The following is a 16,642-nucleotide window of genomic DNA, read 5'->3' on the forward strand; positions in this document are numbered from 1 at the left end:
ATCCGGGGCATTTAATAACTTGTGGTGGCCCTCTGCCTTGTATCAATTGCAGAAGCGTGGTTGCACGCGGAATGAAATTAGCACTCTCTCGAGTTACTTTACAGTTCACGAAGAACTGTTGTCCTTCGTGACGGCAGTTTGCAAGTAGGAAAGACCCTGTCAAAAGGATGCCCACAGGGCAGTGTATTAGATCCACTCGTCTGGACCATCGAGTTCGATTCTCTCATGCGGCTGCGTTTGCCCGGTGGCTGTCGCGTTGTGGCTTACGCCGACGATGGGCTGCTGCTGGTCGAGGGCGGTTCGCATGCTGAGATCGAGCTTAGAGCGGCACAGGCATGTAGGGGTTTGCGGTTGTGGAGTCTTCAGCATAAGATGGTTTTCAGTGCGGAGAAAACCACTATGATGTTTTTGAAGGGCCTGCTAGCTGCAACTCGCCACCCGCGGGTTGTGATGGACGGCCGTTCAATTATGTATGTCACTCTTCAGAAGTATCTGGGTGTTATCCTTGATGAGAGGCTTCTCTTCAAGGAGCAGCTGCAGTATGTGGCGAAGAAGGCAGTTGATGCTTTCTTCGGCGTCCGTAGAGTAATCCATCCCGATTGGGGGTTGAATGCTGCCTCTATATCAATAAAAATAGCCAAAATATATCTGCAGTCGGCGCTTTCCACCTCGGTAAGAGCATTTAAGATGCAATCCTCGGCGCCAACCCGTTTCATGAAGCCATATTGGCCTCGATTTAGAATACAGCTCATATCGATGCTTTTCTCAAGCCGTTCCACAACCAGCCTTTCCAGCAACTTGCCGAGAACCGGCAAGAGGCTGATGGATCGATAACTGCCGACCTCACCAGGATCCTTTCCAGGTTTCAGGAGTACCCTTACCAAAGCCACCTTTCAGCAAGCCGGAAAGCAGCCCCAGCTTAGGCATCCCGTGAACAGTCTGCCAACCGGCTCTCTTATGACAGGCAATAGATGGGAAAAAATATCCAGGTCAAGTTGGTCAATCCCCGGTGCCTTCTTCAGTGACATTCGAAAAACCACTCGGTCTATATCATCGGGTCCCACGGTCCGAACGCCAGGGAATGGTGTTTCACTCGCCCTAACGCCGATTTCCGCTTCACCCTCCGGAGCATCTGGAAACAGAGCATCCAGGAACGCCCGGTAAGTCGCCACAGATGTTAAAGTGCGGTCACGACCACCTAACCCGCAATGGACTTGGCTTGTAACAAGTCTTTGCGAGCTGCCAGGAATCGCGCTGCAACTCGCACATGGAGTCTTTACAAAACTTGAGTTTGGCTTCTTTGATGACGTGAACATATGTGTTACGGGCACACCGGTAGATCCGAAGACGCTCAGCGTGCACGTGATTAACGATATTCCCCGTTAGGGGGCAGTGCTGGTGCCTTATCCACGCGGACCTAACTCTTGCGCGCAGCACGCTAAGGTCAGAGGACCACCATTTCTTGCCGGGCCTCCGCCTGTCTTCCACAGACGACCCCCCGGAGAATGGGGTCATGACGACTCCAGGCACGCTCAGATCAGCGGACTGGCTGCTTATGACGGGTCCGTCCATTAGCCTAGGCCGCCGTAGGACCTCGTCACCGCCAGTATTGATGGCCCGACCGATTAGCTCTGCCATCAATTCCAACTCCTCCCTACACTCCATGCGCTACTGCAATCCTTGTAAGGCAGTATCGCACACACGCCTCAGCCTGTGTCGATCCAGGCCCCTTAGGTTGTAACGACCTGGATTTGGTACCCTATGACTGCCTCCGTAAGCAGTATCATAGGTTATAAGCCTATGATCGCTCACACTGGCCTCGGGCCAGACAGTCTATCTACCTGTCTTCCGAAACGAGTCGCCCGTCACCAAAGTGCCGTCTATATAACACTCTCCCAGTTCGCTGGAGAAAGTTGGCGGCTGCTCCGCATCATTATTAAGGTAGAGGTTCCTGGCTTCTGCGAACTGCTCGAGACCAGCACCTCTGGGGTCTGTGAGTGGTGAACCCCAGGCGGTAGACTTGGCATTTGCGTCCAGCGCAACCAACACTCTGGAGCCCGGGAGACCGTCCAGAATCATCCCCAACTTCGCCAGCAAGTCATCGATACTCCATCCAAGCTGGAAGTATCCCGACACAAGTACAACATCGAGCGTACCCCTCGTGATTCGCACGACGGTGACCTGCTCATCAGACCACTGAGGAATCCAGAATACACCCAAAGCGTCACAGCTCACCACGACCGCAGAGAGCGGCCGTCCCCCACGAGTATGAATATCTTTCACCCCGTGGAAGCCGACTACCCTATCCGCGACCGTGTACGGTTCCTGGACCAAAAGGACCTCGAGGTTGCACTCCTCAAGGAGCCTCATGGCCTCGCTCGTGGCTGCCCGGGAATGGTGCAATTAATCTGCCCCAGGCGCAGGCGTTCGAACTGGTGAAATATGTCCCCAAGGCCTTCCGGCCGTTCAAGCGTCGCCATAGGCTGTGTTGTTTACAGCTCTAGCCCGTGCTACATCGTACGCCTTACACTGCCGACCTCCTACCCGGTGTCCAGCATTGCTGTCTTTCAGCTGCGAGCAGGCGGCGCACTTCGAGGGCGACAACTTGGCAGGGCAGTTTGTTGCCCTGTGCCCCGGAGCAGCACAGTAGCCACACATCTCCTTCTGCGCTCGGCATCGGAGAGCGGTGTGCCTGAGAGCACTTACACTTGTGGGCAGAAATTTGACATAGACCTTACCAAAAAAAGCCAAAAAAATAGCTTTAGCAGGTAATATTAAGAATTTTACAGCTGACAAAGGTTGGTTTCAAAAATTTATGTGCAAGTTTGTTTTTGACTATAAGAAAACGAACTATTGTTTGTCAAAGATTTGCAGATGCATATAAAGAAAAACTTATACAATTTCAGTGGTATGTTATTGGCTTGAGCAAAAAATTCAGTTTCTATTAAAAATAGGTAACGCTGATCAAACTCCTATACGCTTTGAAATGCTGCAGAATTCGATTATAAGTTTGATCGGTGAAAGAAGAGTTCCTATATGAACTGGTGGTAATAGAGTTTAGCATGTTATTTTAGCAGATGGAACAATATTTCCACCTTTTGTTGTTTTCAGGAGAAAGACTTTGGCCAAAGAAAATCTCCCAAGGGGGATAAATAACGGTTGAAATTAGTTTGGTTTCATAGACACAAATGCTTGCAAAAGGTAAAATCTACTCTCAACCTTGATAGTTTTCAGGGTACAGCATTTAATTGAAAATGTGAAAAATTCATTATCGAAAAATAATTCTGAATTAGTAATTATTCCAGGAAGATTAACTTCTCTCCTTCAACCTTAAGATACATGTATTAAAGCCATTTAAAGAGAGATTGAAAGAATTTTATTCTTCTTGGATGGCAAACAATGATCATTAATTTACATTCACTGGACGAATTAAAGACAATTTCTCTCCTTAACCTGTGAATGGATGTTGACCACATTGGAAAATATATCTTCAGAGCTAGTGATTAAAAGCTTTAAAAAGTGTTCAACTTCAAATACTATGGATAGGGTGGAACATAATATCCTCTGGAAAAACAAAAAAGACGAAGACTCTGATTCTGGCTCTGAAAATGGATACAAAGTGAAGAAGTGACTAACTTCTGGAATGTTTTATTTATAATAACTACAATTTATAATAAAATTAGTAAATAAAGTTGTGAAAAAGTGTTGTTTATTTTTTACTAATATGAAATCTTACATTTATTGAAGTATCTAGGTATAAATGAATATATATTCTAAAGTTTTTTTTGTTTCTCATTAATCTTAAAAGTTTTTTTTTTTTTTTGTCTTCAGTCATTTGACTGGTTTGATGCAGCTCTCCAAGATTCCCTATCTAGTGCTAGTCGTTTCATTTCAGTATACCCTCTACATCCTACATCCCCAACAATTTGTTTTACATACTCCAAACGTGGCCTGCCTACACAATTTTTCCCTTCTACCTGTCCTTCCAATATTAAAGCGACTATTCCAGGATGTGGCCTATAAGTATGTCTCTTCTTTTAACTATATTTTTCCAAATGCTTCTTTCTTCATCTATTTGTCGCAATACCTCTTCATTTGTCACTTTATCCACCCATCTGATTTTTAACATTCTCCTATAGCACCGCATTTCAAAAGCTTCTAATCTTTTCTTCTCAGATACTCCGACTGTCCAAGTTTCACTTCCATATAAAGCGACACTCCAAACATACACTTTCAAAAATCTTCTCCTGACGTTTAAATTAATTTATGATGTAAACAAATTATATTTCTTACTGAAGGCTCGTTTAGCTTGTGCTATTCGGCATTTTATATCGCTCCTGCTTCGTCCATCTTTAGTAATTTTACTTCCCAAATAACAAAATTCTTCTACCTCCATAATCTTATCTTAAAAGTAGCCTATTTAAAAGTACGCCAGGCAGTCTTATGGGGTGGCAGATCTTACGTGGATAAATATGATATGTCATTTATTTGATTCTTGATTACTATTACACAAAATCTTTACCAATAGTTGTTTATATAATTGTAATTCTAAACATCACTTCTTTAAAATAATCTATAGTTGTGATCCTATTAGAAATTTTACACTTAAATCTAAAATTTAGGGTTTAATTTTGATAAGTCCCATAATAATTATTCAAGATTGTTGAAATTATGTTGATAGATGTTAGAATAGTGTAGATATTATGATAGTCACAATAATTGAAATGTGTAATCAGAATTTTAATTTAATCACTACCTAACACATTTCAAAAATGTACTCTGATATTTTTGGTATTTTGTTCATTTACTACATATGAAAAATAATTATAGCAATGTAACATGCTACAATTAATTTCCTAGTGTTTTCTTATCCTTTTAAATCTATTTTTAGTCTTTGTCTGTAATATCATGCTAAATATTCCTCTTTTCTCTTTATTATTTTTGCACCTGTCGCATTTAGCTTAATAGATTCAAATAAACATTTGGATGGAATTTGATTAAATTTTCATGGAACGTGGACTTCCCCATCATGTCATGTTTAAAAAGATTTATTTATATTGAAATTTGTGCTACAACAAAAGTGAAGGTATTGCTACTTCATTCACATTCTACTGTTATATTTCATTCACATTATATTATTTCATTATAAGCATATAGAACCAGTATCTATATACAAACCATATAACATGTAAAATGAGTTACATATTAATATGTATTGCTTTTTCTCAACCAGTTTGTTTCTGCACTACCAGCAGAAAATTGTAGCAACTGACAGAATGTTTGTTAAAAAGAATTAAAACTTCATTATTAAAGAGATCTTTTATATTACCTAATACTAATTAAATTACTATTAATACCTATTTTGTCATTATGTACAGAAATGTAATTTATTTAAATTGTAACAAAAGTATTTTTACAATGTTCAAATCAATGTATTAATATAAGTTGTTTTGTTACACCAGTCTAACAAATGTGTTTTTAATACTTACATGTTCTGTTCAACAGTTGTATACCTATTATCCAGTTCTGTTATATAATTAGTGGAATGTGTCTTTTTACATAACTGGTTATAAATTTTGACATTTTAATTGCGATTATATTGTTACACATTGTGTTTTTAAATTTAACTATTTAATATGGAAAAAACTTGTTAATAAAGCAAGCGGTTAATATTTTTTTTAAATTAGCAGTATTAGAATTTTTAACGCATTACAATATAATTATTAACATTATAACAATAACATTATTTAATACTGAAAATCCAGAATGCTATAAAAAAACCTACATTTTTCCTATACACTTGAGATGCAGCTTCTTATTTAAAATCGCACAATTATTAACCGTGAATATTTAGCCAAGTAATGCAGTAATTGGTAATATATAAGTATGTTTGTATTCACTATGTCCTTATGATGATAACAGTTAACCTCTGTTGTAATTTATTAATCAAAACAGGTGAATCTTTTTTAATAAAACTTATATGCATCTGATTTCATAATTAATTTCTAGATGTTTATATTTATAGAATTTTCAGTTTTTTACTAGCACTAAAACATAACTCCTCGTTTCAGAAACTTATCGTGATAACATTTAACTTAAATTTTGAGGAAATAGAAGCAATCTAATTAATTGTGATATTAATAACACTAAGGCGTGGTAGCAGTAGTTAATTAAAGTTAATTATAATTTTGATCATTATTTACATAAAAACAAATACTGTATTATTAATATAGTCAAGCACACTGGGTAAAGAAAATTGTCTAGAATAATCTTTAAAAAAAATCATAAAGTGGGTTAAATGATCAAAAAAGACAGTTATAAAAAATGTAATGTTAATGAAAAGGTATTTATTATATAGAAATAAATAGTTTTAATCACCCGCTTAACAAATTGAATTAAATTAATTATGATGGAAGCAGTTAAATATGGGTTTGCAAGCCATCGGGTCGGTCTAGTGGTGAACACATCTTTCCAAATCAGCTGATTTCAAAGTCGAGAGTTCCAATGTTCAAAAATCCTAGTAATGCAATTTTTTACAGCTGCACCCTTAATTTACCCCTGTACAGGGGGATGTTTGCAAAAGTAATAGTGGAATATTGTACTGTCACCCGATCTTAGTAACTGTGTAAAATTTCATCAATAGGCAATATCAGAAAGTATGTTAAATTAAGGATGCAAGATTTGAGGACAAACATGAAAAAAAATTGAAAAAAACATTTTGAGTTAATATAAAGCAAGTAAAAATACAATAATTAAATATTAATTAGGTTGTTCATGGAATTTTAAATAGCAATTATGTTCAGCTGTTAAATATAAATACGCATTGCACTTGAGGCATTTAACAGATGTTTTCGTTGAACAATTTCCTGTATACCTCCTGTTACAATAGGACCTGCATTCTTCTAATAATTGAAGATAAGGGCAAGCCATTTTTTCTCTGACTTTCTGTAGAATTTGCATCTTCTTCCTTTGTTCCTGCATAGTTTCTTCTATATCATTCTCTTTGATAAGTTTTCCCATATTCCATTTTACATGAGCACAGTTGTACAATATTTTTTTTTTTGTGGAATGTGTTTCTTATTCATCTTATTTGGGGTACTGAAGACATGAATTAGATATTGCCAAGTCTAACATGTGGAGTATCACTTTGATGGTCCATTTTTTGGTCTGATTGCGAGGACAGGAAGATAGCATGCGTTTAGCTAAATCAACTCCATAAACATTTTTATTGTAAGACTCTAGACTGTTTAATGAATATAAATTTATTGTCATTTTTTGACCATCTTTTAACTTTACATAATCGAGAGTAAGATCTGTGAGTGAAGAGTATTGTAACTAGTTTATTATTGAATCATTTTGTTACCGCTAATATTCCATCATTACTTACTTTGATATCATAGCTTCCTCTTCCCTTATACTTTAAATTACTGTCAGATTCAAGTGATATCTGTTTTGAAAGATGATTGTTATGTACCAGTGGACCTAATGCCACAAAGTAGTAATTGTTCAGCCAATTTAACACTTGAAAAGTACCGATCGAAATGTAATATAAGGCCAGGCACTAATCAGCGAACCAACCGGGTTGGTCTAGTGGTGAATGCGTCTTCCAAAATCAGCTGATTTGGAAGTCCAGAGTTGCAGCGTTCAAGTCCTAGTAAAGCCAGCTATTTTTACACGGACATGAATACTAGATCGTGGATACCGGTGTTCTTTGGCGGTTGGGTTTCAATTAACCACACATCTCAGGTATGGTCGAACTGAGAATGTACAAGACTACACTTTATTCACACCCATACATATCATCCTCATTCATCCTCTTAAGTATTATCTAAACGGTAGTTACCGGAGGCTAAACAGGAAAAAGAAAGGCACTAATCAGCGAGACAGATGTAAAACTGCAGCTGTCCCAAGACCAAATCCCTGTTTGACTTCTTCAGGAAAGATAAGTGTACCTTGATATATACTAAAATTATAAATGATTCTATTTGGGTTTGCTTGAACAAAAACTTTTAGCCCAACAGGATTAGGTTTATCTGGAACATTACTAATTTTCTTATTTGTTACCTGAATGTATTAACCTAACTGAGGCCCAATGTTCTTTTAAAAGGATATGATTTTATAAGCATTTATATAACTGGAACCTATTGGACTTTTAAAAGAACATGATTAGTTGGATACATTCACATATTAATGAAAATGTTACGTATGAAAATAGAATAATTTAACTGTCCTTGAAGAACAGTGTTTCTAAGTAGTGGGACGCCATCTTAATTGTTTATTATTAGCAACACTGTGATTGCATAAAAGTGGTTACTCCACTCATCAAAAGCATTGTGAAGAACAGTGCTGCCATCTACACATCAAAGTATGTACTACTTCAAAAGGAAGGAATTTTTAAATATTTCTTTTAAAAGGATACTAGGTCTTAATGACTAAATAACATATCAATTTTCAGGACTCAATACAGTAAATATATCAGTACTTTTAAAAACACTGATGTTAAGTTTAAATTATGATTATGTCTCAGAAGTTTTTGGTCCTACATCAGGCAAGACTTATGTAATAACAGCAATTTTATATAAATAGTGTTATGGTGAATGCTTTTGTGAAGTTGTTTGATAAACCATTTTTAAAAAAAAATGATTACATGTAAATAATCAATGGATGAAACCATCATACATCATAATCTTGATCGATTAAAATTGATCATAACAAAAGAGAATAAACAAAATGTGTTATTAGATTTTCACAAAATTTATTTATAAAATCACAACGGAGCATACAGGAAAGTTAAGGAAAATTTTGGGGTACATAAATTAAAATCTAATAATGTGTTAAACAAAGATGGTACACCGATATATAATACGAAAGGTAAAGTCGATAGATGGGTGGAATATATTGAAGAGTTATACGGAGGAAATGAATTAGAAAATGGTGTTATAGAGGAAGAAGAGGAAGTTGAGGAGGATGAAATGGGAGAAACAATACTGAGATCTGAATTTAAGAGAGCATTAAAAGATTTAAATGGCAGAAAGGCTCCTGGAATAGACGGAATACCTGTAGAATTACTGCGCAGTGCAGGTGAGGAAGCGATTGATAGATTATACAAACTGGTATGTAATATTTATGAAAATGGGGAATTTCCATCAGACTTCAAAAAAAGTGTTATAGTTATGATACCAAAGAAAGCAGGGGCAGATAAATGTGAAGAATACAGAACAATTAGTTTAACTAGTCATGCATCAAAAATCTTAACTAGAATTTTATACAGAAGAATTGAGAGGAGAGTGGAAGAAGTGTTAGGAGAAGACCAATTTGGTTTCAGGAAAAATATAGGAACAAGGGAAGCAATTTTAGGCCTCAGATTAATAGTAGAAGGAAGATTAAAGAAAACCAAACCAACATACTTGGCGTTTATAGACCTAGAAAAGGCTTTCGATAACATAGAATGGAATAAAATGTTCAGCATTTTAAAAAAATTAGGGTTCAAATACAGAGATAGAAGAACAATTGCTAACATGTACAGGAACCAAACAGCAACAATAACAATTGAAGAACATAAGAAAGAAGCCCTAATAAGAAAGGGAGTCCGACAAGGATGTTCCCTATCTCCGTTACTTTTTAATCTTTACATGGAACTAGCAGTTAATGATGTTAAAGAACAATTTAGATTCGTAGTAACAGTACAAGGTGAAAAGATAAAGATGCTACGATTTGCTGATGATATAGTAATTCTAGCCGAGAGTAAAAAGGATTTAGAAGAAACAATGAACGGCATAGATGAAGTCCTACGCAAGAACTATCGCGTGAAAATAAACAAAACAAAAGTAATGAAATAGTAGAAATAACAAAGATGGACCGCTGAATGTGAAAATAGGAGGAGAAAAGATTATGGAGGTAGAAGAATTTTGTTATTTGGGAAGTAGAATTACTAAAGATGGACGAAGCAGGAGCGATATAAAACGCCGAATAGCACAAGCTAAACGAGCCTTCAGTAAGAAATATAATTTGTTTACATCAAAAATGAATTTAAATGTCAGGAAAAGATTTTTGAAAGTGTATGTTTGGAGTGTCGCTTTATATGGAAGTGAAACTTGGACGATCGGAGTATCTGAGAAGAAAAGATTAGAAGCTTTTGAAATGTGGTGCTATAGGAGAATGTTAAAAATCAGATGGGTGGATAAAGTGACAGATGAAGAGGTATTGCGGCAAATAGATGAAGAAAGAAGCATTTGGAAAAATATAGTTAAAAGAAGAGACAGACTTATAGGCCACATACTAAGGCATCCTGGAATAGTCGCTTTAATATTGGAAGGACAGGTAGAAGGGAAAAATTGTGTAGGCAGGCCACGTTTGGAGTATGTAAAACAAATTGTTGGGGATGTAGGATGTAGAGGGTATACTGAAATAAAACGACTAGCACTAGATAGGGAATCTTGGAGAGCTGCATCAAACCAGTCAAATGACTGAAGACAAAAAAAAAAAAAAAAATCACAACAGTATAAAAATCAAACAACATATTTTGTTTATTTTCTTTTTTATTTATATATTAATTTTTATTTATTATTTGTATATATAGTTTTGTTTTATTTTCTTTTACCTAAACAGGGGGATCTTGCCTCTGAGAATAAAAATTAAAGCCTGAAAGCGGTCTTTCTCCAACGATTTCCTCGTTCTTAACATAGAAGCACTTACCCCCTCATTCACCCCAAGAAGGCTAGGATGGCTTAAAACCTTACCTGAGATAACACAAATGTATCCTGAAGTTTGAAGCAATCCGGTAGGTTGGTTCTCGCATTTTACTCTGATACCTCCCTCTTAACCCCACGATTGTTTCGAAAACTATCAACTTTTGTGCCAAGTGCCGGTTCGTGTCATCAGGTCATTTTTAGACCTTTATGAGAGTATAACATTTATTTTTTCTTGATTTCGTATTTGCATTATACATATAAAAATTTAATTTTTTTAATAGTATAGATCACATATGTTCTACAAAGTATCGGTTCAAATCGAACCGTTCATTATAAAACTTTATCTTTGAGGAATGTTGACCTCACTCAAACACATGTTTGAGTTGTTTGAGTGAGGTTAATATTTTTTAAATTTTATTCAGATTAGATAATTGAAGTTTTTGATGAAATAGTACATATTTTCTGAAGTTATTTAAATTTTCTTGAACTTTGAATCGACCGGTTTTATTAAGGTTACAATGTGAGTATTCTATTTATTAACAAATGCAGATCCTAGCCGTTATTCCTTACAATTTTAAAACGGCCCTTACAGATTTTTGGTGTTTGGAAGTGTAGATTACTCTTTTTTAAAGTTAAACAATTGTTTGATTGTGTGATTACTGATGTTGATTCACAAGTACGTAGTTTACATTACCCTACTCAGTGTCATCATCTCTTATGATGTTATATCTTAAACTTATCTATCTTGAATTCACGAGTGAAGTTTCATGTTGTCTGCCACATATTAGTTACATATATTTTTAACTCTCTTAATGACATAATTGTCCTAATTTCATCATTAAGGCAGTTGAAAATTTAGTTATGTTAAGTTTAACCTAACAAAAGTTATGAAATTTTTGGTGAGGGTACTGTGTAACAAACGAGGGACGTAACTCGTGAAAAGCAATTTCCGACCGAAAAATTTCAATTGTAACGAATTACCTACATCCTAAATAAGGTGTAGTCCAAATTTCATCAAAATTGAAAGTGTGTCCCTAATTGCAAACAATTATCTTTAAGGTTAAATACCAACTTCATTTTAATGGATTTACATACCGGTGTGTAGCAGTATCTTCATTTCAGTAGAAAAGGCACCTTACTTGACACTTTTCTTAATAACCATTGTATAGGATGCTTTTTATTTATAATCATGACCATGTTATTTTTGGTAGGAACTTGCCATGTCACTTACAACAATTATGGTTATGGTATTTAATTTACATAATACAAAACATATAGTTGCTATTTTATATTGAAATTTAATGTGCATTTTTAATTTGTAGAATGGTTAAATTATATAAATGAAATCCCACCAAAAATTGTTTTAAAAAAAATTACACTTTGTTTTTCAGTTTGTGATGCATTATATATATATATATGTATGTGTGTGCCCGTGTGTTTTTTTAAAACTGACTCAATCAATTCTTGTGTGTCATATTTATTTTTAATAACTTGCAGATGGCACAGATTATTGGTAGCAGTGACAATAGTTTTGGTGATGAGGAATCTGAGAACGACCAGTTTCCAAACGCAAAAAATCTAAAAAAGTTAGGAGGATTTCATACATTTGGTATTAGTTTACCTCTAATTAAAGGTATTGAAAAGAAAGGCTACAAAACTCCTACACCTATTCAAAGAAAGGTATATATTTAAATGTTGAATGGTGAATCTGATTTTGTATGTGTTTTTCTATTCTGTGTCCACATCATTATTTATAACATTACAACGGGTACCACTTTACTCCTTGAGGATGTGAGTTCATATTCTCAGGCCAGATGATTGTTATTATGTAAAGTGAATTTGGTTGAGATGTGTACAATATTTTCCATGTTGAAAATTTCATTAAAAATTTGAACAAAATCATTTTCTGTAAAAGAAAATTTTTTAATTGTTTTTAAATAAGTTGGTGGGATGATGTGCAAAATGGTTTGGAAATTTATCGAAAATAGCAATGATTATAAGGCTTTTTCTTACAAGTAAAAATTTTGTGTTGAATTAACATGAAAGTAGTTTTGATGTCTGGTTTGACAGAGATGATACTTATTTGACTATTCCTATCAAAATCACTTAAATAATTCACAACTCTGACTATTTATAATTTTATGAATAATCTTTTTATTTTGATCAGTATTTAATATTACATTATAATTATATTTGAGGAACGATCAGAAAGTAAGTTCACCCCCTCTATGAAACAAACACATATTTGTAAGACAATTTTTTTTTTATTGAATTATAAAGTATGTATTTTTATCTATTTTTCGACATAATCACCAAGTTTTTCTAAACACTTTTCATACCTTGTGACAATTTTTTCAATTCCACTCTCATAAAAATTATGTCCAATTTCCTTCAACCATTTAAGGTCTGCTTCCTTCAGTTCCTCATCATTAGCAAAATGCTGGGCAAGGCAACAAGTCCTGTATGCCTGGTTGAGTGTGTTGATGATTTTGATAATATCCTTGTCCATTCACTGTGGATAGGGAAAGACAGTAAAACTGAAATGTTATTGTAATAATTATAATAATAATAATGCTGATCTCCATTGCTTGAGTGGTAGTATCTCAGCCTTTCATCTGGGGATCACAGGTTCAAACCCCAATCAGGCATGGCATTTTTATACGCTTCAAAATTCCAGTTCCATATTCCCATATACAAGCTTCAAAGCTAATGTGGTGGATTAATGATTTAATTCATCCAGAAAAAATTGCTACTTCTGGAAAATTTACAGTTATTTTATTTATTACAGTTTAGGAAAAAAACATGTTCTCAGATATTTATTTTCTTTACTGTGGCATTACTGTTAGGCTACTTTTAGTAAAAATTTTATTTAGGTGATTCATTAGTGTCTAATCTAAAAATATTTTAACATTAATTTCTAATACATTTCTTCATAAAGAGTATAAAAATGAATAAAAGTAAAGTACAGTGTAACTTCACTTTATGCCAATCTTACATTCTGGGAAATTTCCACGTATAATGGAATCGCCTAAATTAAGACTCGGCATGTAATGCAGAAATACAGGTTAGGTTCTTGTTAAGTTAAGACAGTAAATGATATACGTAAATTACTGTACTTTATTTACTATTTTATTATTAATTATATTATCATTGTATTATTTTAATGATAATAAAGTACAATGTATGTATATAAAAAGAAAAAATGTATACTGTATGTACTATACATAAATCATTTCCACTAACATCATTTAACATTTATCGTGTTTTTTTTCTTCTATTACTTAAAAAATTGGTAATAGTGGATTGTTGAATTTGTTCAGTAAAAGTCTTTGTTCTTCCTAGTATAGTGAAACTATATTTTCTAGTTCCCGTTGAAACTGCAAACTACGCTCCATCACTGGATCTTTAGCATTTATAAATTATTTCAATTCCTCTGTCATTTTTACAAATTTGTCTAAATTTTTTGTTTATTTTTTATCAAAATTTTCTGTTCATTTTCAACACTGTCCTGTACAATTTCATTTTCAATCATCTCCGTAAGTTCCAAGTCACTTAATTCTGCATTTACATTCTGTATAAGTTCATTTACATCCTGTGCCTGTTAACTGTCTGGCAACACTGATTATTTCGTTGCAAGTACTCTCTACATCTTTATTTCGTCTCTGTTATGTATGGCTTCATTACTTCCTCTCTTTGACTAGGCCTTTACCACTTTGGCCCAAAGCTTCTTCCAGCAGGTGTTTAATGTTTTCTGTTGTAACTCATCTAAAGATTCTTTTATGTTTCCAATGTAATCAGCAATTGTGTATTTTTTTTCAGCAAATCTAAATTTGCCCTCTTCCATGTCATCAAAAAGTTTTTAAATGTTCAATGAATGTAGTACACATCAAAAGTTTCATTTACAAACTTGTCAAGGAGTTGCAAAAGTGGTGTAGTGTTGGGTAAGAGAAACTCAACTTGGATATTTTCATCAGCTTCTTTCATCATCAGCACCTCTGAGTGAGCCATACAGTTGTCTAAAACAAGCAAAACTTTGTATGCTAGATTTTTGGATGCTAAGTAGTTTTTAACCTCTGGCGTAAAACGTTATTAAATCAATCCATATAGATATCGGTAGTTACCCAAGCACGTTTATTAGCTCGCCAGAAAACTGGAAGGTTATTTTTATTTAATGCGCAAGGATTCAAAAATTTATAAACTAACAACGGTTTAATCAATCAGTCTCCAGACGCATTAACCACAGCAACAACGAAAGACAATCCTTTGTTGCTTTATAATTCAGTGCAGTTTTACGTTCTTTAAAAAGGAATGTACGCTTTGGCATTCTTTTCCAATATACGCCTGTTTCATCTGCATTGAAAATCTATTCTGGTACGTAACCTTTCTCCTTTATGATGCTTAATAATTATGCTGGGTACTGAGCAGCAGCTTTGAAATCTGCAGAAGCTTTTTCACGTTGAAGTTTAGCATTGCGAAAACTGCCTTTTTTAAAATCTTAAAATAAAGCTTAGTTATTTATTTTCTTTATGTAATTGTTGCAACAAGATATTAATTGTGTTATTAGTTGTTGTAATTAAGTATAGTTTTGTTTCTTAAATATAGTTTTAGTATACTAAACCTAATACATAACAAATATTTAAGAAATAATTTGTTCATTAGTTTTTAAATATATAGTTTAATTTTGTTAAATTAATTTTTATAATTGTACTACTATTATAAGTATTAGAAAAAAAAACTAATAATGTCGACAGACTTAGTTCTGACAGATGATAATGTATGTTTTAAGTTGTAAATAAAATAAAAAATAAATAGATAAATAATGTTAATATACTCGTATATTCACATTATATGTGTATGTGTATATACATAATTATGTCATATGCAGAGAGAAGACAAATTAAATTTTATTTTATAATATAAAAATTATGATTTTGTATATAATTTTGTATATAAAATTTGTTGTATATATAATGTTTATTATACAGAGATTTTAGTATATTTAATTATTTTTATTAACAATTGTCTTCTTCATTTTAAATAATTACTGTAAGCATAAAAAAGTAATTTATTAAAAATAATAAAATTAATAAATTAAAATATATTGAAATGTTGCAAGATCTTTTTAAAATTTATAAATTTTACAACACGATACTCTAAAAATACTCAACTACAGTTGAGTGTTGTATGAATTAACCGTAAAATAAATTTAAAAAACCAATTGATTTATTTAGTTGTGTTATTATTATTATTATTGTAATTTGCAAACAGAATATAAAATTTTTAAATTAAGATGTTTATGCATGATATATACATTAATACTTTATGTAATTTCAATTTATTAAATTCTTATTATATTGTATATTGAAGTAAATAATTTAAAAAATCATATTTACATCATAAATGGTAAATGTAGATGAATAATAAAAAATAATTATTATATATTTTCTGCAATATTATCAAATTTAGTTTTATTAAATAATGATAATAACTATTACGAAATAAATTATTATAAAAGAAATTGTTATATTAGATTGAAAAAGATGAGAAATATAGAAATTATATTTGAAATAATATGTTTTTAATAAATATATAAAGTATTTGCATCTCTTATGTTCAAACGTTCTTTCCATCGCATGGTCTTTTCTATAGGTTATTCAATAATAGTACAGCTATGTTATTTCTACAAGCGGGGCATTGATATTAAATTTTCAGTTCAAAAGGTGATGGGGTGGTGGTACAGGGGGAGAAACCACATCATCTCCAGATTTTGCGTAATTAAGGTTATATCTTTTTTTGATAATTTTGTAAAATATTAATAAACAACTTATGTAAAAAACGTTTTTTTGCTAAATTTAACCCCCACTCCCCTTATACGTCCCAACATCCCACTTAGCAGCCGGATTACTGTTGCAGTCGTCTGCTACATTGTCACATCATAGGTGAGCAGTAGA

The 16,642-nt window shown here is 33.6% G+C and overlaps 1 protein-coding gene across 2 annotated transcripts in view; it reads left to right on the top strand.

The window, feature by feature from the left end:
- Positions 1-10,912: 10,912 nt before the first annotated feature.
- The window catches only part of LOC142331931 (ATP-dependent RNA helicase DDX54-like), a 33,112-nt gene continuing 27,382 nt past the window's right edge, over positions 10,913-16,642 (top strand). The window contains exons 1-3 of one of the 2 annotated variants that reach the window (XM_075377985.1): positions 11,005-11,211; positions 12,189-12,371; positions 14,511-16,527. In XM_075377985.1, the coding sequence (XP_075234100.1) occupies positions 12,189-12,371; positions 14,511-14,519 (192 nt within the window). In that variant the 5' untranslated portion in view covers positions 11,005-11,211 and the 3' untranslated portion in view covers positions 14,520-16,527. Of the gene's footprint in view, positions 11,212-12,188; positions 12,372-14,510; positions 16,528-16,642 lie in introns of those variants that run through there. The other variant, XM_075377984.1, reaches the window with a different exon arrangement.

The sequence above is a fragment of the Lycorma delicatula genome, chromosome 11, assembly GCF_047948215.1.
Source record: "Lycorma delicatula isolate Av1 chromosome 11, ASM4794821v1, whole genome shotgun sequence".
NCBI lineage: Eukaryota > Metazoa > Arthropoda > Insecta > Hemiptera > Fulgoridae > Lycorma > Lycorma delicatula.